At 42.3% G+C, this 26,077-nt stretch overlaps 1 protein-coding gene across 1 annotated transcript in view; it reads left to right on the top strand.

The window, feature by feature from the left end:
- The window catches only part of CDK6 (cyclin dependent kinase 6), a 254,598-nt gene that overhangs the window by 169,643 nt on the left and 58,878 nt on the right, over nucleotides 1–26,077 (top strand). The window contains exon 4 of the mRNA XM_052638801.1: nucleotides 14,641–14,750. Coding sequence (XP_052494761.1) covers nucleotides 14,641–14,750 — 110 coding nt within the window. The remainder of the gene's footprint in view (nucleotides 1–14,640; nucleotides 14,751–26,077) is intronic.

Below are 26,077 nucleotides of genomic sequence, written 5' to 3'. Positions count from 1 at the left end.
TTCAGCTGTGTTGGCATAAATGGATGAGAGTGAGTCTGCCACAGAGTCTAGCTTGGGGAACTGGTTAGATGGGGATTTCATTTGCAGAGACAGGGAATGCAGAAGGAGAACAAGTTTCAGGGGAAGGTCTTTGCCATGGTCCCCAGAGAAGGAACGTTCTGGGAGGACATAGCGAACTTGCCTTTGGTGATCACACCGCACCAGAGCATCGTGGGTAGGGACACCTTCCCGACCCTCCATCCACGATCGTGAACCCCCAACTGGTGACATCTTGGTAAAATCCTTTGGGATAGCAGTTCCCTGGGTGGGGGGAGGGGCAGGAGGGTGGGGGACATTTCTTTTGTTCTTGGGATATGGTTAACCTGGGGAGGGGGTCCCTGGTGGGGGAAACATGCCTTTTGTTCTAGTCAGCTTTCCTATTAACTCACATTGTTATGGAGATGATTGTTTGGGGAGGGGAGTGTTTTGTTTTGCTTTTGTGCTTGTTACTTTTGTTTCTGGCTGTGCAGCCTGGCTTACAGGATCTTAGTTCCCTGACCAGGGATGGAATCGGCCCATGGCAGTAGAAAGCACCAAGTCTTAACTATTGGACCACCGGGGAATCCCCAGAAATGATTTTTACAAATACAGACATTTAAAGTCATAATTACGCATAAGACCAAAAAGCAAACAACGAAAAGACCCAAGGTTATTCCGTCTCTACACTGAGGAGAGTCAACCTGAGTCAGATAAACCTTGTTCCAAATCTTGCTTGTACCATTTACTAGTTGATTGGGTCTTGGACAAGTTGCTTAATTTCTGGAGTCTCAGCTTCCTTATCTTTAAAAATAGAGTCACGGATACTGACTTCATACCACTAACCTGCAGATGCTCCAAGCAGACAGGTGAAGTCCGTCTGGCACAGGACTTGACATCTTCTGTGCTCCACGAATGTTTTCTTTCCCTCCTTCCCTAACCTGCTTCTTTACCCCCCCAGATGGGATAAAAGTGAAAGCTTTTGAGAGAAGAGATCACAAAATAACACAAAATCCCACAATGATCCATCTGCTGTTTAACAGTTCTTCTTGTCAGCATACTTCCTTCTTTCTAACCAGAATTCCTAATGGTGTGATCTGAGTCCCCTGCAGTGTGGCCTTCTCCTTTTTTGTTTGCAGTTTTAATCTTACTAAACAAACGGCATGAAACATCCTAATCTTTGGGAGCATATTTTCTTTAGTTCTTGCCTTTAATAGCGAAAGCACAAAATATAGTGGGAACTCTGGAGTCTTCTGAAGACCTTATTGCCGGTTGCCCAGACTAGTTAGTTAGCATGCATCTCTGTGAACCTTCTAGATGAAAGTGTGTCAGTACAAACTTTGGGCAGAGTGGTTTTTTCAGAATGAGCTATACCTTGGTGTAGTACCTTCCAGCTCAGAAAATCCACACCCTTCCCATTTAAGGAAAGTAGAGCCCACAGATTTTTAAGATGTTGAAGAATGTTTGAGCCTAACCTTAGGTCCTAAAACTGTGCATCCGTTTCCCTCATCGCTTGCACTGACCAAATAACCTACAAGTGTTCGTGTAATAGTTTTACATGCAGCCTGTATTAAGAGTGAACGTGGTCACCAAGGAGGAAGAAGGCGTGGACTTAAAGAGACATGCAGCTGTTTTCATCATAAAAAGTCAGTTTGTAAGTTTACTTTCAAGTCTGAGTGGTGATGAGGCTTCCCAAAGCATATAGATTTTCTTAAGTGTTAAAGCAACCTTTAAAAGGAAACGATGAGCTCTACAGCCTGCCATATCCTGTGTGCAGAATAATTTTCATTTCTACTTATCTGTGAAGGTTGAAGGAATGTCTACAAATATTTGCTTGGTTTCTATGGTGAAGGCGGAGAGAGATCAAGTGTGTGATTGCTCAGTGTCAAAATCAAAACTACACTACACTGTACTTCTAAAAAGAGAGTGTGTTTGTTGCTTGAAACATCATAAGACATTTAGCGAGTAGTAACTATTTTAAGTTTCACAAGTTCAGGATGAAATTTAAACAATACGGCCTGAAGGAAAACATGGGCCCTTCAGGCATGTTAAAACTTCACTTTCCAAAAATAAAATGGTCCTCACACTTTATTAAAAAGTCATCTGTTGATTAGAGATAATGCTGGTGGACTCTAAGGATGCCACGTGTGGGCATGGGGACATGACCACGGTCTGTAAATTTCTTTTTTTTTTTTTTTTTTAATAATTTTATTTATTTATTTTTGGCTGTGCTGGGTCTTCTTTGCTTTTTGCAGGCTTTCTCTGGTTGCGGCAAGCAGGGCCCCCTCTCTGGTTGTGATGCTCGAGCTTCTCTTACTGCAGAGCATGGGCTCCTCTAGGGAGCTTGGGCCCTAGGGTGCTCGGGCTTCAGTAGCCGCAGCGTGTAGACTCAGCAGTTGCCGTGTGTGGGCTCTGGAACACGGGCTCAATAGTTGCGGCCCACGGGCTTAGTTGCTTCTCAGCATGTGGGATCTCCCTGGATCAGGGATCAAACCTGTGTCTCCTGCGTTGGCAGGAGGATTGTTTGCCAGTGAGCCACCAGGGAAGCCCTATAAATTTCTACTATATTAGAAACCCCTTCGTCTGCCCTAGGTATCCCTTCTAACCCTGGAACCCTCCATTCATTCTGCTGTCTTCTGGCTACCCTTGCATTTTTGAAACATACATTTTTTTTAATAGTTCTGTAGGTTTTTAGTTTATTATTCTTTATGTTTTAAATATACAGTACATACTATTTTTCATATTTGAAAAGTCAAATAGTAAAAAACAGTTTCCCCCCAAAAAATGATTGAATGAAAAAAAGAGAGTAGTTGTCTTAGCATTCCTGTTGGTGTGGGGGTAGGTTGAAGGGGGTGATACATTTTAATCAGAAGCACCAGACAAGTGGAACATACATTTTTTTTAAAAAAGAAACCTCACATGCACAATGCTTTGTCAGGTCCTGAGGGTGAAAAGTCCACTTAGGAACAGCCTCTACCCTCAGATGGTAAAGAATTCGCCTGCAGTATGGGAGACCTAGGTTCGATCCCTGGGTTGGGAAGATCCCCTGGAGGAGGGCACGGCAACCCACTCCTGTATTCTTGCCTGGAGAATCCGCACTGACAGAGAAGCCTGGTTGGCCCCAGTCCATGGGGTCGCAAAGAGTCTGACATGACTGAGTGACTAAACGCAGCACAGGCAGTGAGTACGTGGTGAATGGAATACAGTGTGATAAGCGCTGCGTTTCCATGTAATTGGGCAGGACCAGGCAGGGCAAGGCTCACAGGAATTAAGAATGGAGTCATGAGAGAGAGAACTTCCAGAGAAAGGGTTTCAATCTATGAGAAGGCCACGAGGCGCGCATGACATAGCACGCATGTTTGTACAACCATAAAGCCTCTGAACGGGTGGAGGAAGCTTTCCCATGAAGGAGGAACAGGCGATAAAGCCAGAGAGAGGGTGGGAGCCAGATCATGAGTTGAACTTGAACTTGACCCTGAAAGCTCTCAAGAATGGTGGAAGGATTTTAAGGAGGAATGGAGTGAGCACAGCTATAGATACAGAAGAGAAGCCAGAGTAGGAGAAAACCTAGTGGGAGAAGACCCCTTAGGAAGCTGCTGTGACCTGTAGCAGTTCATGGTGCAACTGTCAGGGTCTGGTGACTTGATTGAGAGTGGGGCTGTGTGGGAAGGAACCTGGGCGGCTGGTGACTTTACTTGCAGAGAGAGGGAATCTAAGAGGAAAGACAGTGTGTGCATTTTGGAATTGAAATACCTATGGGAGTACCAGGGGCTTCCCCGATTTGGGTCCCTGGGTTGGGAAGATCCCCTGGAGCAGGCCGTGGCAACCTACTCCAGTATTCTTGCCTGGAGAATCCCATGGACAGAGGAGCTTGGTGAGCTACAGTCCATGGGGTTGCAAAGAGTTGGACACGGCTGAAGTGACTTAACATGGGAGCACTAAGTGATGATTTCCAGGAAACAGCTGGACGTGTGTGTCAGAATTCTGGATACCATGTGGACTTGAGGGTCATCCATTATGATGCTCCCCCAGGAGTTGTGCATCACATTAGGAAAGCAGTCGCCCAAGAATATCCTTGTTGTTGCTCGGTCGTGTCTGACTGTGATCCCGTGGACTGCAGCACGCCAAGTTTCCCTGTCCAGAAAACAATTGTTTCAGGGACTGATTGGGAAAGAGATGGCCAAGGGGTTACTGGAAAGTTCCTGGGACCCCACCCCAAGTTCTCCTTCAGCCAGCTGATTTGACTTGCTGCTCTTCTGATTGTGACCCACCCTGTCTAGGATAACAGGGTAGCTCTCCTAGAGTGCACACTCAATGACGAACTGAAGTTCACTTGGACCTTTAAAGACTTGAAGTCTAGAATAACACCTTTTTAAAGTAAATTTGCTTAGACATGAGCAAAACGCGAGAGAGGCATAAGGCTTAGAAAGAGGTGGTCAGTGCCAAGGAAATGGCACCCCACTCCAGTACTCTAGCCTAGAAAATCCCATGGACGGAGGAGCATGGTAGGGTACAGTCTATGGGGTCGCCAAGAGTCAGACACGACTGAGCAACCTCACTTTCACTGATATCATGAAAGGTCAGAGCCTGGATCCTTGAACTCCCCTTCATTCATCCTTCAGTAGGTCCCTGTCCCCCTCGGACACAGGACACAGATCTCTATCTACAGAGCTCCTCTTCTCCAAAGATTCCCTTCACCTTGGGCTCAGCTCTTCCCTGTGCCATTGCCCTTTGAGTTTTCTGACACATTCTCAGAATCAAATGAGGTTCAGCCCACCTCCCTCCACAGATACAATTCCTTTTTTAAAAATACACGGTTAGTGGGGCTTCGCAGTGGTTATGACTACATGTGTCTGATGCAGAGGGGTGGGGGCGGGGGGTGGGATGCAGGTTTGATCCCTGATCAGGTAACTAAGATCCCACATGCTGCATGATACAACCAAAAAAAAATTTTTTTTTAATTTAATAAATAAGTAAAAATGCAGATTTACTCAGAGGTCCTCAGTTGTTTTAGACATTGTAGTCCCTATATTCTCCAGGGTAGAGGACTGACCCCAGGAGTTAGTTCCCTGTGGTTCTTCCACGTGTCCAGTCATCAGATAATAAGTGAGCACCTTCCATGCATTGACACTCTATATACACTGTAGCCGACGAATGGAATGACTCTAATGGAAAATCGGAGCTATGGCAACGCAATGCAAACTCAGGGGAGCGCAACCAGCCCCAGCTAAGAGATCAGGAAAGGCTTCCTGGAGGAAGTGATCTGTGAACATTCAGACCAGCAGAGACTCAAGGACAGAATATGCCACAGAGAGAACCACAGAAGCAGTGACCAGGTAGTTGGAAGCTAGTACATTTACACGGGAGCCAGAGGTGGTCCCCACCAGCTGGTCCCCAGTGAGTCTGGACAGCTAGGGTTCTGGAAGGACAGGCAGCCTTCCTGCGGGTAGCAGATGTGCAGCAGAGGCCATGATTGTTGTTGGCTCAGCTCCCAGAATCTGAAAACATTTTTGTGTAGACTTCAGCCATTTTTTTTGTCATACACCAGAACATCTTTTTCTGGCCCTTAGGTTATAAATGTGTCTAGTGGAGATGATTCTGTTATTATTTGTTGAAAGTACTTTGTATGTTAACTTTTATTGGCATTGTACTCTTTTAATGCTTCCCATTTAATTAACCTTACAGTGAGAAGACTGGGCCGGAAAGAATTAAAATTCTGATAGTTTATAGTCTCTTAATTTAAATGTATGATTTTAAAGAACTGAATTTTGAGACCCTTTAGGAAAAGTCAGTGAAATTACCACTAATTTTGATGTTCACTTTGCAAAAGCGTGGATGTCTTTTGAAGGGAAGAAACAGACATACTAGAGAGTTTTATGGGCTTCTCTGGAGACTCAGTGGTAAAGAACCCACCTGCCAGTGCAGGAGACATGGGTTCAATCCCTTTGTTGGGAAAATTCCCTGGAGAAGGGCATGGCAACCCACTCCAGTATTCTTGCCAGGAGAATCCCATGGACAGAGGAGCCTGGCGGGCTACAGTCCATGGAGTCACAAAGAGTCGGACACGACTTAGCCACTAAACAACTTCACAACAGGAAGTTTTATACTGGTGTGAAGAAGATACATGGCTTAGAGAACAACTTAGAAAGCCTTTACTTGGACAGTATAAAAATCCTGAGTTATTCTAAGGATTTTATCCTTATTTCTCAGAAATCGCTACAGAAGTTTACGTTGGAGACTTACTGAAATTGGCCCCAGAAGAATCACCACATTGTTGCCCCCGACAAGTACTTACTAAACCAAAGAGCAGGCAAGGATGTCTTAGTTCTGTACAGTATATGGATTTTTTAAGTCATTACCATTGCTATATCATTTAAGACCTCTTAGAGTGCTAACAGAGGTCCCTGTACACGTCATCCAGTCTAAATGTCCTCTATGACAGATAAGAAAGCCGAGAAAAAGTTGCCACCCACACTAGTTTCTTCATCAGCAAACTGGATGTATTAGTCAGGTCCCAACAGGAAATAGATGGCAGACTCAAAATAAGACAATTCAAGGAAGGTTTGTTTACAGAGACAAGATCTACAAAGAAGTGGGTTGAGGGGAAGCCCAGTGGATGGCATGAACTTGAGTCTTTCTTGCATCAAGCTGTTACCATTCATTCCCAGGCTTGAAGGGTGATGGGGAGCAGTTAACTGGAGTTGGGTGGGTTGGGCTGCCTGGGAAGGACATTGACTTTGTAATGACAGCCCTGCCAGCTCTGGACCACCTTGCTGGGAGGAAATCAAGGGGTTAAAGACCCAGCCTCACTGTTCTTCTCTCTGAACTCCTGCCTTGGCTTCCCATTGGCCAAACACAATGAGAAGCTGAAGGCAAATGGTCCACACAGGTCCGCCTCCCAAGAATGGGGCCCCCATGCAGAGAGGCAAAGGGAATATGGCCCAGCACGACGTACTTACCGTGCTTTGATGCTCTCTAAGCACGTAGCCATAGATTAGGGATGACTCAGAGAACATCTGCTAAGGTTTTCTGGATCTTGGTGAAAGGGTACATGAATTAAAGACTGTAAAATCTAATATTCAGTAAGAATGCTTTACTCTGACATGTACTTTGAGTCAGAGTTGGCCTTGGCTCTATTTTATCTTATACTGTACTGAACTGTTTCACAAAATTGTGAATAGAGATCAAAGCAGTTTAAACAGATACATCCACTTGTGTAAATATCCTTGAACTCCCCTCATCTTCCGCTCCCCCTCCTATTGCCAAATCCATCTAGCACCTCTAGAGGCTGTTAATACATGTAGTGATTGTAATAAACATCATATTTGCTTGGGTTCCAGCTGGCTGCAACCACCAAACTCTGTCCCTAGTTCTATTGTTATCTTTGCTTAGTAGACAACGTCATTGTTACCATTAGAAACCACCTTTGTCTTAGATTTCTAAATGTTGATCTTTATACATTGTACTCATTGTCTATACAGCCTGTCTTTTAACTGACTACTATATTTTGTTTTTAAGGGTATGTAGAATTATTAAACTGAGAGAATATGTGGGTAGAAATTAATTGATTATATTGTTGAAAATGTTCTATGTTACTTCATGCACTAAAACCTTGAAACATTTTTTTATCCGTTTTGTCCATTCTTTATAAAACTTTCTATTAAAAATTAGTAAATCTGCTTTCCTGTGACTTAAACTGGTTTTAAGTGAGGCAGTCTTCCATCAGCAGTTTTTAGAGGTACAGAACTGTAATAGTTCCTTAGGAAACAGAGTTTATACTTTAATGTCAGGGAAATTTGTTACAATTTGTCCTTGTGAAATTACAGAAATTATCATCATTTCAGATATTTTAAAATTACAGTGACTTAAAGTGAGGATTGAAGGACTGTGGGTCAGAAAATGGAATGGCCACGTGTATTAGCAAAGTAAAACTAGGGAAGCTTACTTGATACATGAGCTAATGTTATATAAATAGGGAATAATTGTTAGATTTATGTCTTTTGCAAAAGGCAGTCATTTATTATTTTAAATGTAGGCTCTGGACAGCACTGGGGTTATTTTATTGGAGAATCAACTAGAAATGTATAGTGCATACTTTTTTGGCATTCATGCATTTGAATTCTATAAGGATTAACCGAAAAGATATCTCTTTAGATAAATGCTGATGGTTCAAAAAGAGTATAAACATAAACCCAGTGAATGAATCTAATTCCTCTCACCTTGTTACAATGATTTAAACATAGCCCAATTAAAAATCTCTAAGAGATAATAAAGAGATTTTTAAATCTTAACTTTCACTGAAGTTATCAAATGGTAATTTGGTGAATACATTTGTACCATGTAGAGCACTGTTGTGGTTTCGAACTGAATTTTGAAGTTAAAAGTGAAGCCTTTTTCTTTAACTTTTTTTTTAGAGGAAATCACTTAACCCCAAAGGATAGCTGCATTTTTGAGATTTTTTTTTTAAGTTCATGTTAAAATATTTCAAAGAAAATTTAAAATCTTTTTCTTTCAGTTCTTTAATTGCAACCTGTACATTTGCCTGCTGATGTGTGGATGTTTGGAGTGCTGAAAGAAGGGGGCCAGGTTGGATGCTGAGGAAGGACTGTGGGGTTGAAATCAGTGCCCAGGAGAATCCCACGTGGCAGCTCCCTGACTCTGGCTAAATTACCCAGGCTCTCCAAGATTGTTTTCTCAGCTATAAAATGTGCTTACCGACAGCAGCTGACTGGCCTTGTGCCTCTGAGGTTGTCATCCAGCCCCTCCTTTCTCTCCCGCTTTCCACCTCCCGCGCTGCCATGCCTCCATGACAGCTGTCCCCTTAAAGCTAGGTGTCTATACGTACAATCCTGGCAGGCATTTTTGTATGCATAAGTGACTATTTACACCCACACATAATCTTTAATAAAAATTGAAAAATATTTTGTGCTGCTTCAAAGCTTAACCTGTTCACTTAACAGTGTATCATGAATATCTTTTTATGTGAACAGGAATGAGCAGGATGACAGCTAACTCATCTTTCTTGATGACTGAATAATATTCTCCTATTGGGAATTATTGTGGAGTAAACATCCTTGCACATACCTCTTTGTATACTAGTCTGAGTATTTCTATAGGATAAATTCCCACAGATGGAACTCTGGTTCAGAGACATAGGTACTATTAATTTTATAGATACTGTCAGATTGTCCTTTCAAAAGGTTGTGCCAGTTTGCAGTTGAAAACATACAGGGTTCCTTCCTTCCTTCCATACCATGGCCAACTCTGAATAGTGGTATTCTTTCCCTTCTGCCCATCAGGCAAAAACGATGCTCTCTGATTATATTACTTTATTGCATATTGTTGTATTATCTTATTGTGTCAGCCTCCCTTCCTCTCTCCTTTCTTCCTTTTCCTTCATTCTTTTTCTTTCTTTCTTTTCTTTCTTTCAGTGAGATTGAGGATCTCTTCTAGTTTTTTCTTTTGAATTTTTGCCTATTCTTTAGCCATTTTTCTTTTGTATTGTCTTATTGATATAATTTGTTTTAGATGTTTTCTCCCTGGTCGTCATTCACCCTTTGCCTTTATTTACAGTGTTTGCTGAAGAGGATTTCAGTTTTAAATAGCTGGATCTGTGAATCTTTTCATTTCAGGCTTCTAGATTACCCATCATGATGAGAAAGGCCTCCACATCCCAAGGTCCTCTTCTGTTTTCTTCTAATACATTTTTCTAGCTCTGCTTCTTTCTTCTTATGCATGGTATAAAGTAGGGATCAAACTTATTTTTCTTCCAAATGAACGGCCAGTTGTCTTGCTTTCACCTATTGAAGTGTATTTTCCCTCTCTAAGATGAAACTCAGCCTACCTATCAGAACATCTTGTAAATATCTTACAAATATCACCTTGTAAATATCTCATTGTCTTTCTGAACTTCATTCATTTTTTAATCTGTTAGCACCTACTGTTTTATTTGCTGTACCTGCTTCCCTAGTGGCTCAGATGGTAAAGAATCTGCCTGTAATGTGGGAGACCTAGGTTGGATCCCTGGGTTGGGAAGATCTCCTGGAGAAGGGACTGGAAACCCGCGCCAGTATTCTGGCCTAGAGAATTCCATGGACTGTATAGTCCATGGGGTTGCAAAGAGTCGGGCCCAACTGAGCAACTTTCACTTCACTTCAGAGTGTATTTTGGTGACAAAGAACAAATCACCCTCATCCTAATTTCTCAAACTGTTTTGGGCTCTTCTTAAGTGTTATTCCGCCAGAGGCACCTAACTATCAAAGTTACTCCCCCACATCACTGGATTGTCTTACTTTTTTGTGTTAAATGCAGGAGTGATAATTATCTTTTTGATATCGCTTTTTCCCATCTCAGTCATAGTCGGTCTCACCATTTATTTCGTTTTTATTTTATATTCTTCAATAATAGGACATCATTTTTTAAATGCAGATCTTGCTTTTTTAAATTCCTCGGTGTTTCACATGTTTTTGTTACCGTGTGAGCGCGATCCTTTTTCCATTATATTTTGTAACTGACTTAGAAGCACTTGTGTGTTTGTTTTGTACTCTATGTCTACTATCACCCAAATGTTTATTATCTGAATAATATTTTGTTGTAATTAATTTCATATATTAAAACATAAAGCCAGTGTGTATAAGGCAGAAACCCTTAGAGAGACAAGGAGATTCTGGGGGAAGGAAAGCACAGACTCAATTATCTTTCAGTTTGACGCAGTATAGAAGAATATAAGTAAGGATCTGTGTGAGGCAAACTAATTAATAAAGAACTTTACACTTAAAAGAGAGTACTCTTCTTACATCCTATGAAACAAAAGCCAGTAAAATGCATAGTCATAAAGGATACACATTCTACAGGTTGCATTCTCTGGCTGTGATGTAATAGCACTCAGTTCAGTTCAGTTCAGTCACTCAGTCGTGTCCGACTCTTTGCGACCCCACGAATCGCAGCACGCCAGGCCTCCCTGTCCATCACCGACTCCCGGAGTTCACTCAGACTCATGTCCATCGCACTAGCAATTAAATAATCCAGCAATTAAAAGTTAACCATAAATATCTGATAATATGGAAATTTTAAAACTCTTTTCTAAATAATTCTTCATACTAGATTATTCTTAAAGAAAAAATTAAAGATAAATTATGTATTATTTAAAGCTGAACAAAAATGAGGAAGGTTTATTTAATAATATATAACTAAATGTTCTATCATTAATCAAAAGTGAAAATAAATTATCCAGGTTTCAACTCAGAAATAAATTTTAGAAAACAAAGAAATTAGGAGGGAGGATTTAAAAAGATAAAAGTAGAAATCAATAAATTATAAAACAGTAAGCCTCCCAAAATGAGAAGACATTTTGAAGTCAGTTTTTAAATAAATAATGTAGCTAAACTGTTAATAACCCTGACTGATATAAAGAGGAAAAAAATTAGATTTTCTTTCTCAGAAAACCAAAAAATTAAGTGAGACGAAAATAATGAACAAGAAATACTGTATAAATTTAAGCCAATATATTTTAAAATCTAGATTAAGGATAGTCATAGGGAAATTCCTTATCATTACCAAAATTGACTCAAAACAACGTTGAAACCTGAACAGACTAATTACCAAGAAGAAAGTTATGAGACTGTTAGAAACATACTGCTTGGAAAGATCCAGATCCAGGTGGTTTTACAAGTGCATCCTATCAAGGAACTGATTATTCGTATGCTGTTTATAATGTTCCAGAATATAGAAAAGGATGGACAGTTTGCGTATATCCCTAACACTAAACATGAAAAATTACACACAAAAAGAAAACTGTAGATTAGTCTCATTCATCAGTGTAAGTTAGTGTCCTAAATAAATATTAGCAAATAGAATCCGAGTCAAATAAAAGAATAATAAACCATGACTAGGAATGATTTATTCCAAGAAGAGAAGGGTGGTACAATATTGGGAAATCCATTAATGTGATTAATCTAGCATTAATACAATAAAAGAGAATGGTCAAATGGTTATTATTAATAGACATTTTTTAAAGCTTTTGATAAAAATGCATTACCCATTTTGAGTGGTAACTAAATTTTAAAAAGAAATGAAAGGAACTTCTTAAATGTATCGATATTTTTCTTATTATTTTAGCTGTCTAAACATTTATTTGGTGATCATAGTAAGTATCACTGGTTGAAGTACTGAAAGTGAAGATAGTTATACTAAAATGTTTTAGAACGAGTAATCAGTCAGAAATCACAGCCTCTTTAAACAGCGTTAAATAATGCTGTATTCAGATTAAACTTTTCATCTCATACGTTTGACTCTATTTCAAACTGAAGCGAGAAGATAAATCTGTAACATCACAATATCTGTGTCTATCTGTAAACCACTGGACTTTATGGTCCGTTTGCCCCTGCACACCTTGGTTTACAGTGTATTAGAGAAACAGGGAAGTGTTCCTCCAGCTAGAAATATTAGTAATACAGAAATAAATTATGTAACTAGACACTGGAGCCCAGAATCAAACACTTTTCTTAACAAAAGCAGTGCGTACCTTCTCTTTGGGGATTGAATCTTTCCCACTTATCTTCTAGGAATGATTGCCTTAAAATCATCAGTTTGGTATTTGTTGAAACACAGGTGTGACATGCTCAGTACTGTGATGGGCAATGATAGACATAAAGGTGGGTGAAAGCAGGTCCCAGGAATGACCCATGTTGTGAACTACATTATGTGCTAAGCTGCTTCAGTTGTGTCCCACTCTGCGAGAACTACATTACAAGGTATGGTTTCTCGGTGGCAGTGGGTCCACAGAGGGGATGATATCAAAGCTGAACTTTGTAGGAGAAGCAGAATTTCAGCCTGTGGAGGAGAAAGTAGAGTTTGTCAGACTAGAACAGTGTCATCAAAAACATGGAGGCAAGAGCTGGAAGATACGTTTTGTATAATTGAGTGGTGCTCAAACCTGGCCAAGGGTTAGGGTTACCTAATGAAGTTTAACCAAAAGGAAAAAAAAAAACAAGGAGGAAGAGAAAAAAAAAAAAACAACTCCAGGGCCCCCACCCATGGATATCTAATTAAGTCAGGGGCAGGATAAGGCCCAGACACACGAGTTTTTCTAGACGCCGCCTGGATGATCCTGGTACACAGTCAGGGTTGAAAGCCAGTGATGTGGTCTCATGTGTGACTAGGCCATGTATTTCATTATCAGTCAGAATCCTGAGCTGGTGGGACTCAGCTGGGCAGTTTTCTGCCCCCTGTCATGCTGGTAGGAGCCACAGTCATCTGTTGGGGTGACTGGTCAGGCTGCAGTGTCCAAGATGGCTCACTCACATGGTCTTTCAGCTGAGAGCTCAGACGAGGCTGTCGGCTGGGACATCTCTGTGGTCTGCTCGTTGCATAGCAGCTGGTTTTCAAAAGGAAGCATCTTCAGAGCAAACATTCAAAAAGGCTCGGGTAATCAGTCTTCCTATAACCTAGCTTTGGTAGTCTCAAATGTCACTTCCATTATATTCTGTTGGTCAAGCAAGTCACTAAGGCCACCTCAGAGAGAAGGGACGGTGAATTAAACTCCAGTCTTTAATGAGAGGAGTGTGTATATAAGGAAAGAAGGCAATTGGTGGCAACCATTTTTTTTTTTTTCCCAAAAAATTTCTACTGCAGTCTTGATGCATTAAGTTCTATAGCATCAGCGTAAATAAACAGAACTTCAGGAAAGTTAGATAGACATCAATGAAAGTACAATTAGGTAAAACAGAGTAATGATAGAAGGAATCTGAATAATGTAAAATGCTTATGTAATAGATGCAGTATTGAATTCCTTACCTGACAAGAAAGAATATTTCTTCAATTCAGACGTCCATAGAATTTCTGCTAAAAAGAAGCCCTCAAACCCCTATTTGCTCTTATAAATCTAGAACCTGAATGATATGATTTCCTCACCTTTCAGTGTTGCAGAAATATTTTGTTGTGTTTGCTCTATCTGTTATTACACCGCTCGGGATAAAACGGGGTTCTTCCCGTGTGGGAATCCCTCCCTTTGGATGATTTTCCACATGGTGTAAGCAGTTGGTTACACATTCTCTCTCACATTCTTCATGCTTTGTTTTCTGACAAGAGTGGCATTGAAGGGGGCTTTGTTTTGATTCCCCACGGTCTCGTGATAAGAGTAGTTTTGACTTGTCCTGGGTGCTCTGCAGGCTTCAGGGTCACCATCCAACAGCCCCTGGAGTCATCTTCTGATTTCCCCAAATGGCTGACCTGGGAATTGAGCTGAACACATTGCCATCACCTGTTTTCCACGCATTGTTTTTTTTTAAAGCCCCTTAAGAAAGAAACCATAGTTTTTTAAGCTAAGGGTTGGTTTGTTGGCTTATTTTTTTAAAATATTTGCTTTTGCTTTCTGAAATTCAGTTATTTTGCCATCCTAGTAAGACACCCAGAGTCTGAGGTGGGAACCCAGGTTGTGGGGATGATGGAATTTCCCGACCTGTCAGCCATGAGCCTGTCACGTTACTTATTGCTCCAGTCTCAGTGTCCCCTGTAAGATTTCAGGAGCTCTTTCCAGACCGAGTCTCAGCATGACACCGCTCAGCACGAGGCGTGAAGCAGATGGCCGTCGCCCCCAGTAACGCTCCGCTGCGCTTGTCCTTGCAGGTCGTCACGCTGTGGTACCGAGCACCGGAAGTCCTCCTGCAGTCCAGCTACGCCACCCCTGTGGACCTCTGGAGCGTTGGCTGCATATTTGCAGAGATGTTTCGTAGAAAGTAAGAAATGCTTTTTGTTTCTCTCTGTCTCCCTTGGAAAGAAATGTTTGGGGTCTTGGATAATTTAAGTAGCAGCCTAGTATCTCTCTTTCAAGTGGGATCATGGTATCCACATCCATATGCCTCCGGCTCTCACTTCTGAGTCTGTCCAGAAACTGCCTTCTCAGCCCTTACGGTGTCACTGGGTGTGGTGGTCGCTTCTGGCTCTTGGAAGCTCTGTTTGGAAAAGAACACTGCACTGTTCTTAACAATTCATTGTTTCTGTTGGTGATAATAAGACATGGTAAATGTGAAGCATGTTATGAAAATTTGTTTTTAGTGAGAAATATCTTCAAGGTGGACTTTTCCACAGGAGGAGGACCAGGGATATTATGTATATGGAAATTTTGATGATGGGTTGACAGAACAGAATGTTTAGATGGAAAAGGAATAGACAAGAGAGACATCTGAGCCATTTCAGAATCCTTTAAATGCTGTCAATTGGAGGAGAGATTAGACAGACTCAGGCACTATAGAGGGCGGAACTAGAACCAGAGATATTCAAATTACAGAAATAAAGATTTTTGCTTAGAAGGCGAAAAAAATCGAATGATTGGAGTTATCTGAAGAGCAGATGAGGGCTCGTTCTCACTGGCTACCCAAGAAGAGACGAGGCCACTGCACACTGGAGATGTTTACAGTGGTATTCTCAGAGTGGGTGGGTGGGCTCGGTGGCCTCCGAGGCACCTTTGACTCTGAAAGTCTGCGGTTCATGTGTGTGATTTTCATATCACAAGAAATAGCCAAAACAATGTAATAACGATCTGCCAGGAAAAGAACCCACACCTTGGTACTAAACTCAGCCTGGTTAAAATTAAACAGAGAGGCTAATCAGAATCTAATCTCTCTTTGTCTTCTGTTTTTATTTCCATGGGAAAATGTGAGTCTGGAAGCTGAGTATTCTCCCAAGTTGGACATGTTATATTCAAAATGTAACTCCATGATAGCTCACAAGAAAGAAATGCAGTCAGCCGTTGTTTGCTTGCTCATTTGTTTGTTTTAACCAAAGGAAATTTTGTTCCTGTAACAAATCTGGGGACCTGCTTCTAGACCTCAGCAGATTCATCCCTAGCTCACAGAAGGGTATCAAAGTACACAGATGTTTAAGGCAGGCTTACTGTGTGCCAGTCACAGGACCAAACCTTTTCATGCGTTCCCTTTTTATTTCTCACAATAAGAGATAGCTGAGATGCAGTGGTTACTGTATTTGTCTGACATCAAACAGAAAGAACGAGGGCTATTACTCTTCTACCAAGGAGGGAAGGGGAAAAAAAGACTGCATTCAGCTGCAGTGTTTGCTAAGTAGGCTAAATAAGTGGCTCTGGAAGTGTGGTTCTTGGACCAGCAGCACCAGCATCACTTGGGGGACCTTTTGGAAGTGCAAATTCTTAGGCCTCACCCCAGACCCACTGGATCAGAAGCTCTTGGGCCGGGGTTCAACAGTCTGTGTTTTCACAAGCCCTCCACGTGATCCTAACTCACCCTCCAGGGAAGGAGCCACGGGGGAGGATGAGAGACTCACCAGCAGTGGTGTGGTTTAGACACCAAGTCACGTCTGACTCTTTTGCAACTCCAGCGACTGCAGCCCACCTTGATTCCTCTCTCCATGGGATTCTGCTCCACCCAGGGATCAAACCCACATCTCCTGCTTTGGCAGGCGGATACTTTACCACTGAGCCACCAGGGAAGTCTCACCAGGGGATAGCAATCTTTAAATGTACGACTCCCAGACCTCTCTCTTGAAATTCTGATTTCTTATTGGGCTAGGGCCTGGCATTCCTGTCTTTAATTAAAGGTGCCTCATGTAGTTCTTTTCTTCAAACAGATGTGGAAAATGTTGGGTTAAACACTTATGGTCAGAACCAGGAGTAACTGACGGGCAATATTGCAGTGTGGGAGTCAAGACAGTCATTTCAGTTCATCCCATGAACAACTTGGTGCAGATGAGAGATGATTAGAGTCTGGAATTACTTTGATGTCTAGTGCTGTGCTCGGTTGCTCAGTTGTGTCCCGACTCCCTGGCAAGCCTATGAACTGTAGCCCGCCAGGCTCCTCTGTCCGTGCAGTTTTCTAGGCAAAAATACTGGAGTGGGTAGCCATTTCCTGCTCCAGGGGATCCTCCTGACCCAGAGATCAAACCCACATCTCCTGTACTGTCAGGCAGATTTTTTTACCACTAGCGCCAGCCACCTGGGAAGCCCTGATGTGTCTAGCTAGAGTTATCCTCAAATGTAAGATTGGGTGCTTCTTTTGTTATGAGAGGAGGGGGATCAGTTATTTTTCAATAGTATAAAACGTGAATCCCAGCCATAATTGATGATAAAAACCAATCTTTTTCTGGAAGATGTTAAAAGAAAGATGAAATTTAAGATATGTAGTGTTAACATGTTTTCTAGTAAGGAAATGTGCTGCATTTTTAAGTATAGATAGCCACCACTTATGGGACAATTGCAACCCATATTTTCATTTGACAGCCGCTTTTCATTTTTACAGCCATATTTTCATTTTGCCACTGATGTGGTGTTATAGTTGGTAGTCTGGTTCCCAGACTGGCTTGCAGAGAATCCTGTAACAACCTGGAACATAGACAAAACATTATTGATGAAAATTTTCTACTTAACAACAGTTTTTTCTATGGGAAAATCCATTCTGTGTTCAGTCCAGGAGACAGGAGTACCCATCTCTTCACCCAGCACTGGATCTGAGAAGGGACTCTGATGGAGGCATAGAGAGAGCCTCCTCTGACATCAGCAGCAACGGTCTGCTTCACAGTTCTGGGGAAGCAAGCTGCTGGGTAGAGACCCACTGGCTCTTCAGATGTGCACAGAAGAAAGTAACCCCTGTCTAGGAGTCTTATACTGGGAGAGCAAACGGAGAAATAATTGCAGGCAGCAGGAAGCCATATCAGAATCCAGACCCCTGTGCCTTTAAGGCTGAAGGACAATGAGTCCATCTGGGCCTGCCATACACGCCCTTCCTGGGGCGGGGGCTCTGTCTCCTGGGTAGTTCCTGCCGGTTTGGATGCGACCTTGAAAACAGCCATGGCATCTGACCCCTCTTCCTGCTCAGTTCACGTTTTGGTATTTCCTGCGATAACACCCAGATATCTGAATGTGCAGGCTGCTCAGTCCTGCCAGCTGAATGCTGGGGTCCAGCCACCGGCTTGACCTGCGTCCAGCCTGACTCCGGATTCAGTGCTGACCCACCTGTTGTGGTGTCCAGCTGAGAGCACACGGGCCAGGCCTTCTGGAAGCAGATTCTCATTGCCTTAGCTGACCCTGCATCAGGGAATCCTGGCATGTGTCCCCTCCCTCTGGCTTCCTCCTTGTTGCTATGGCAGTAGTTCCCAAATCGTGTCATCTCTTTTAACACCTTCATCATTTTTGCCATACTCTTAAGATAACTATGCTTAGGGTTTTTTACTGTCTTAATTAGAGTTATCTCGCTAAACCCACACTCTGAGGACTGTTAATTCAGTTTGTAGATGAAGAACCACAGCCTTCTACAGGGAGTGTGAATAACTTGTCCATGGACATACAGCTCTTCTGTAGGAGACCCAAATTTGAACCCTAGTCTGTCGGACTCTCTAATCTTTGATTTTTCCACTCTGCCACGTTTCTGCCTTGGCTGTGGTTTTACCTGTGAGGCCATATTTTTTTCTGCATTAATTTACGCATTATTACAGTGTAGCAGCAATAATATTTTAAGGAGGTGAAGAAGCAACCCATGCATCTAATAGCTTTGACTTCTAGTCTCTCCTACTTTCACTTTATAGTGGAAAAGCTGACCAGCTTTCTGTGACCTTGTGAAGAGGTCCTGCCTTGTATTCTAGAATGGGATACCTAAGAAATATGAACTCAGTAAAAAGAATCTTAGGGCAGATGGTTTACAACGAGCGAGAGAGTTTGAATACCACCTGTCATTATTATATGAGTTTAATAATTGCTACACTGACTTCCAGGTGTGTGCATGCACTCAATCGTGTCTGATTCTTTGGGACCTCATGGACTGTAACCTGTCAGGCTCCTCTGTCCATGGGCAAGAATACTGGAGCTGGTTGCCATTTCCTCCTCCAGGGGATCTTCCTGACCCAGGGATTGAACTCGTGTCTCTTGCATCTCCTGCCTTGGCAGGTGGGTTCTTTACCAGCTGAGCCAGCAGAGAAGCCCTGCATCTTTTACCTTCCTCCTTTAACTCTTCATCAATGGGTGATCCATCTTTACCCCACACTGAGTCATATTTTAAGACTAAAAAACATTGCTGCGAATAGGGTCAGTAGACAACTATCCAGCTTGAAGATTGGGATGAGATGGATAGAGGGATGGACCGATGAATGATGGAGATTGATTTTCAACTTCATAGCAAGATAGATTCACAGTTGTTAACTCTCCAGGTATCGGTCTGGTGCCTTGTGATCATGGTCTGAACTGTTTTCTGTGGTTTGAAAGTTATGGGGTTTTCCAAGTGATGGCAAAGTCATAAAAAGAAAACGCACATTAAAAAAATAAAACGTGCTACTAATTCTTTGAATATGGAGATTGTGGTAAACAGATAGTAGTTCTTAGAAGTCCCAAGCTGCCAGCTAAAGTTGCCAGCTCTGTTGATCCCTAGCTAAAAAATGCCAGATGCCACCAAGAAGAATATAACAAATACAGTCCCTGTTAGAAAGAAACAAACAAGGCTTCATGATTTTACCCCGCCTCAGATGGTGGCCTCTCTCCGCTTGCCGTAATTGATTTCTATGAATTGAACACCCAGTAGCTGAGAAACTAAGAGTGAAACTGTCCTTTGTGGCTGAGTGGTCTGGGAGCAAACATCTTTAAAATGTCACTGAGTGGCCTGCCAACTGTCCTACTGGGTACTGTGTTGGCGTTCCCCGTACTTGAGCACTTTCCTCAGTGACGTCAGGGAAATGAGGTCCTTGACCAGAGGCTCTGAACACCAAGGTACCCAGGCAGGCCCCAGCCACTGAGAGGAGACCCATCACCCCAGCTTAGGTCAAAACATGTAAGTGGAAACCAGGGCACTCCCTGGACCTTGACGTTTCTTGTCTCTTCTTGGATGTTTTCTTGGCTCTCTCTTTTTCCTTCTTCAGAGAACCCACCGGATGGGAAAAACTCCAAAGAAGCATTTACTTGAGTGAGGAAATACCCAAGGTGGTGGTACCCAGGAAAAGAACTGATCTTGTTAAACAGTGCACACAGGGGAGTTCTAAGTAAGAAACAAGGAGTACTACTTTTTAATCGTAGTCAGTGTTTTTTTTCTTATTCTTGATGTCCCTGATGCGGGGAAAGATTGAGGGCAGGAGGAGAAGGGGGTGACAGAGGAAGAGATGGTTGGATGGCATCACCGACTCAATGCACATGCGCTTGAGCAAGCTTTGGGAAACAGTGAAGGACAAGGAAGCCTGGTGTGCTGCAGTACGTGGGATCGCAAAGAGTCGGATATGGCTTATCGACTGAGCAACAACAATATTACTTTAACAGGAATGTATTTGTTTTCACGGTGTGTGCTGAGACGACCCCATCAGGCCAGCCTGTCTCTGTCAGGGCACCCCAACAGCTGCCCAGCTTCCCACCCCTTGGGTCTGACTCCCTGGGTCTGCCTGCCTGCCAGCCTGTTTTCCTGTTTCTTGCCTATTTCCTGCCTCCTTCCGATAAATTAATCTTTCCATTGTCACCCTTTTCCCAAAACTTGTTAAAACTGCTGTAGGATCCTTGACCCTCGAGACCTTCTGAAGAAGAAGCCCCAACTGCATTCTGCCTTTTCTCCAAGATGTAAATGTATGTTCGTGAAGGGTACCTTGTGGCCCCAAAACGTGTCTTGAGGTTTTCTTCCTTAGAATCCTTTCAGTTCTCTTATCCTGGGTGGCCTCTTGCCCTCTCTAAATCTTCCAGAGCTAAATCTGGAAGATGTCTCTTCAGGGAGGAGAACCGCCCCCTCCCCAGGCCCCCCCACCTCCCGCCCCTACAAAAAACAAACCCTCAATAATGAGACAAACATCCCAGTTCAAAATGGCCGAAAGATTTAAACATTCACGTCACCAAAGAAGATACAAGGACATGTAATAGGCATATGAAAAGATGTTCTGTGTCATTGGTCAGTGCGTGCACGCTCACTCAGCCGGCTCTGTGTGACCTCCATGGACTGTAGCCCACCACGGAGGTGAGTGTCTTTATCTGTAAAATGGAGAGACTGGGATAAGATGCTACATCCTTGGTGTTCCGACCTTCACAGAGGTATCCGTGTCCTTCTACAGTCTAAGAGTGCCCAGCCCTTTTCGTTCCCCTACTCAGCTTTGTTCAGAGCAGTTTGATGTCATCTTTTTTATTTACTGGGCTTCTGGAATCTAAAAGGGTTTTACAACACAGGAGTAGATGTCATCCAAGAGTCACTCTAACTCTGATATTCTTTGCTTTCGGGTGAAACTGTGGCTTGGTCATTTCTAGAATTCTTAACATGTCATGCAGAGCTCACCCTTGCTGACAGAGGTTGTTATGACACATGCTTGTCGTGGTTCTGAGAACTCGACATGCATTATACTATTTAATCCTCCCAGGCAGCTTGCCCCAGGATCCCACATCTGGTTGCTGGCAGAGCTTAAACTCAGAGCTGTATGGCCTGTGACAGGTACACTGAAGTGTAATGAGCTATACTAGAAAGCCAGGTGGGCATATACATATACAGGGCAGCAGTTATAGATGCGCGTACCTAGGGGGGATAGTGGTGTGTGCATGTGTGTACACGCCTCCCTCTCTACTGTTCCTTTTCTTACACATTTAAATATATAAAATAATTCATGTGGAATGTCTATGAAAGTCTAAACCAGTTCTGTCCAATAGAAAAGAGAATGTCAACCATGTCATTTTAAGTTCTCTACAGTCACATTAAAAGTAAAAAGAAACAAGTAAAACTGATTTTTTAACACAACATATCCAAAATGTAAACATGGAATAGGGCTTCCCTGGCTCAGATGTAAAGACTCTGCCTACAATGCAGGAGACCCGGGTTCAATCCCTGGGTTGGGAAGGTCCCCTGGAGAAGGGCATGGCAACCCACTCCAGTATTCTTGCCCAGAGAATTCCATGGACAGAGGAGCTTGGTGGGATCCTGTCCATGGGGTGACAAAGAGTCGGACATGACCGAGCGACTAACGTACACACACATCCAAAATGTTATTATTTCAATGTGAAATAGCTATGAGAATGTGGATCATACATTCTATTTCAATACTAAATTGTTAAACTCCAGTATATGTTTTATGCTGACAGCACATCCCAACTCAGACTAACCACATTTCAAGGGCTCACAGACACATGTACTATATTTTATGTTGTTGTTCAGTAACCGGAGTGGGTAGCCATTTCCTCCGCTAGGGGATCTTTCTGACCCAGAAGTGAAACCCGCGTCTCCTGCATTGGCAGATGGATTCTTTACCTGAGCCACAGGTTTAAACCATCAAATGAAAAGATAAAGAAGAAACAGGCAACTCACTGTTTGTTGGGAAGGGGCGAGAGAAAGAGTCCATGCCCTCCCACCCTAGGCTTATTGATTCTCAGTCTTCTGTCCCCTACACTGTCATCTTCTCTAGTTTGGGTGGAGGCCAGAGAAGTCGGGGTCCTTGATGTAAAACCAGTAGAGCTGATATTGGTGCAGCTGCCTGGCCTTTGTCCCTGAATCAGTGACACTTAAGTGCCAGCCTGTAAATACAGTCTTACCAGCCCTGGCTGATCAGTCTTCCCCACTGCGTCCTCTTCAAAAGCGCATGCACCTGGAGCCTCCGTCTCCACACTCTCTGACTCCGCAGGCCATTTTCAGAAACAGGAATTGTGTGGGAAGGAACGATTTAGGAGACGCAGATGCCAATTAGCTTTATTTAAAAAAAAAAAAAAAGAGTTTGAGAAATGAAAGGTCTTTCCTATTGTCCTATCCAAAATCCATTCCCAAAGACAATCCCTGGATATATTTCCAGATCTTTATTGCACATTCGAAAGTGTGTGTTTGCGCACACCTATGTATGTATATGTATAGATTTGGATATAGATATAAACACATGCACACTTCTGTCAGTTTATCTCACATAAATGGGCTTATGTTGTACATATGTTGCCTTATTCATTTTATTTTATCACAATACATTAGGTCAATTCATAGAAATCAAACTCATTTTTAAACTGCTGAATCATTGTCAGCTCATTTATTTCATAATTTAATTTCCCATTGATGAGCGTATGTGGATTGGTTGGCTGGTTGCGTTTGGTCTTATTACAGACAGTATTGCAGTTAAATCCTGTGCTTATTTTGTGGAACATTTGCCCAAGTATTTCTGTATGGGTAAATTCCAGAAGCAAAATTATAGGGTCAAATAACATGCCTATTTAAAATTCTGCTAGCTAAACCAAATTGCTCTCCAGCAAGTAAACTCTGTTTTTACCTTAAGGTGGGAAATAGGATTGAGAGTCTCAAAAATGAAGAAAGATTGTCAAAAATAAAACAAGACAAGGACTCTTACGTAAGCCCTGGCTTCCTCCTGCTGCCTCTACGCCTTTTTAAAAATAATGTCAAGAGGAAAACTTGAGTGACTATGGTAATTATAAAAACTGCTGTTAAGTTGGTTTGAAGCCTGAGGGACCTCTTTCAACTGTAAAATTGACTGTGGGTTTCCTTTTTATCAGTTGTGTAGTGATAGGGAAGAAATCAACCTTATTTTGTCAGTTAAAAAAAAATTATCTTAAGATAAAGACCCAAGCAGTTTTTCAGACTAGTTTCTTCCAGTGCACAGAGCGTGTGAAGATCATTCTCTAGAGTTCCATAGTGTGGAAGCTTGGAGAATAATGTATATTGAGTTTTGATCTTCCTTCCAGTCTGGATGTAGACATGGGTACTCTTCTTCCATAGTCAGCAGACCTCATGCATCTTTCCTTCAGATTTTGCCTTCTGGGGGACTTCCCTGGTAGCTCGGTTAGTAAAGAATCCGCCTGCAGTGCAGGAGACCCTGGTTCAATTTCTGGGTCAAGCAGATCCACTGGAGAAGGGATAGGCTGCCCACTCCAGTATTCTTGGGCTTCCCTCGTGACTCAGCTGGTAAAGAATCCACCTGTAATGCAGGAGACCTGGGTTCAGTCCCTGGGTTGGGAAGATCCCCTAGTGAAGGGAACAGCTACCCACTCCAATATTCTGGCCTGGAAAATTCCATGGACTGTATAGTCCATGAGGTCTCAAAGAGTCAGACATGACTGAGCAACTTTCACTTTCTTTTCACTTTCTTTGCCTTCTGAGTCTATTCGTGGGAGTAACTCTGGAAGCCCCTGCATCAGCCCTGACCTTGAAAGAGAAAATGAATCTGATAGTCTAAGTTCTACATCAGTCATAAAGTCTTAGGTCTTGCTGGTCGCATCTCTCAACCATTGATTTGGATTAAAATATTTGATTTGAGGCAAGAAGCGGCCCATTTTTTTAATATAAAAACACTGGCAGAGAAAGTCGCTATAGTGTACACTGATAGCCAGCTGTTACTAGTCTGACCTTTACTCAGTCAAAGGCAGACTTCCCATTACTGTTCCTGGTTTTTACGAACATGAGTTGCTTCCCAGCAGTACAGAATAAAAAGCACCAGGCCTACACAAAGCTATTGTAGCCGGAGCTTGGACCTCTGATCTGAGTTGAGTCCAGCCTTGGTAAAGCCTATAAACCATGATGTTATATTTCATTTGTTGCTTTATAGCAGTCATGCAGCTATATTGGCAAGACAATAACTATAGTGAATAGTACAGTAAGTCCCCTAGATGGGAACCTTCAAGTTGCACACTTTGAGAGTTGCAGGCATGCTTTCACATGTCCCATCACATAAGTTAGTTCACCTGTCTGGCATGCGTTGCCGTGTGCATGCATCCTCCACAAGTGCTTGTGTTTTTGTGTACTTTACGGTATACAGAGTACAGTAGTACCGTGCTAGTACAAAATAGGAGTGTTCATTTATTTGGTACTAGTTCAAGAACTTCTTAGAATATGCAAGCTTAGATGAAAATACTTCTTTAAAAATTATATTTCAAGTCTGTAAAATAACTTCACTCTGGAGAATTTTGAATGGGAATGTACATTAGCTATTACAGATATTGGATTAATAGATTAAAAATCAGGTATCTTTTTAATCCAATGACTTCACTGGGACCACATTTGTTAAAACTGAGTTCAGTTTTGTGTGTGGTCTTTAGGATTTCATTGGATCCTTAGTACATATATTTATTTCAGCAGATATGACATTCTTGTGGGAAGAGTATTATAAACTTATTACAGTAGAGTACTGTATAGCCGATGTGTTAGTTGGGTACCTAGGCTAACTTTGTTGAACTTAGGAACAAATTGGACCTACAAACAGATTCTCAGGACAGAACTCGTTTGTGTGCAGGAAACTTACTGTACAGCGTATTTCAGGTAAATGTAAATTTTATGGGATTTCATTGTATGCCTAAATAATTTCCCACAGAATGGTGCTAAAGAGCTAAAGTACAACAAATAGTAAGATGTGACAAAAAATTCTGCTTGGTCTTGTCCTGCAGCGATCGGTTACAGTGACAGTCTGTTGTAGCTCCATGTGGCCGCTGCTGTGGGATCTGGGTCTGTCTGATACCCGTGCCCCACTGTTGTATACTGCGTTCCTGCCTCCCATCGGTCCTTCCCGTAGTGGCTGGAGGAGCTGATGTCTGATAAGGCTCAGTGCTTGGCTTAGCTGAGAAGCACTGGGCATTTTCTCATAAAAATAGAAGATACTACCTGGTTCTGTCTTTTCCTCCTTTCGTCTCCTCTTCTTGCTGCAGACTCTTCTCTTCTGTCCCTCCTCCCTGTCTCTCCTCCACTCCCACTCTGTTCTTCTTTCCCTTCCTCCTCCCAATTTAACTGGGAAATACAGAGCATTCAACATGGCTTCCTGTATATACCTTCCCTAATAATACATGGTAGTATTGAGTTTCTGATTTACTGCTTCAATTTTGCTGGGCAAATTAAATTTGCAGGGATCCAAATTTACTCAGTGATGGGCTTAAGAGCTGTTGGCTGCTTGGGGGGTGTGTGTGTGCACGTGCGTGCACATTTATATAACCAATAGTCTGGCAAATGTATTTCTAAATCTTCCGGTTTTCTTATAAACATCTTAGAGTTTTAATATGAGGGGAAAAAACTGTGGCAGAGACAGCTACAGACATGTGGGCTGTGTTTACTCACAAATTGAAATATTGCAAAAGACAATTCAGAATGGCAGGTCTCCGGTGGAAATTAGATTTTACTATGAG

Source organism: Budorcas taxicolor, chromosome 4, assembly GCF_023091745.1.
Source record: "Budorcas taxicolor isolate Tak-1 chromosome 4, Takin1.1, whole genome shotgun sequence".
NCBI classification, from domain to species: domain Eukaryota; kingdom Metazoa; phylum Chordata; class Mammalia; order Artiodactyla; family Bovidae; genus Budorcas; species Budorcas taxicolor.
Note: the sequence above shows the minus strand (reverse complement) of the source record. Positions and strands in the feature narration are given on the sequence as shown.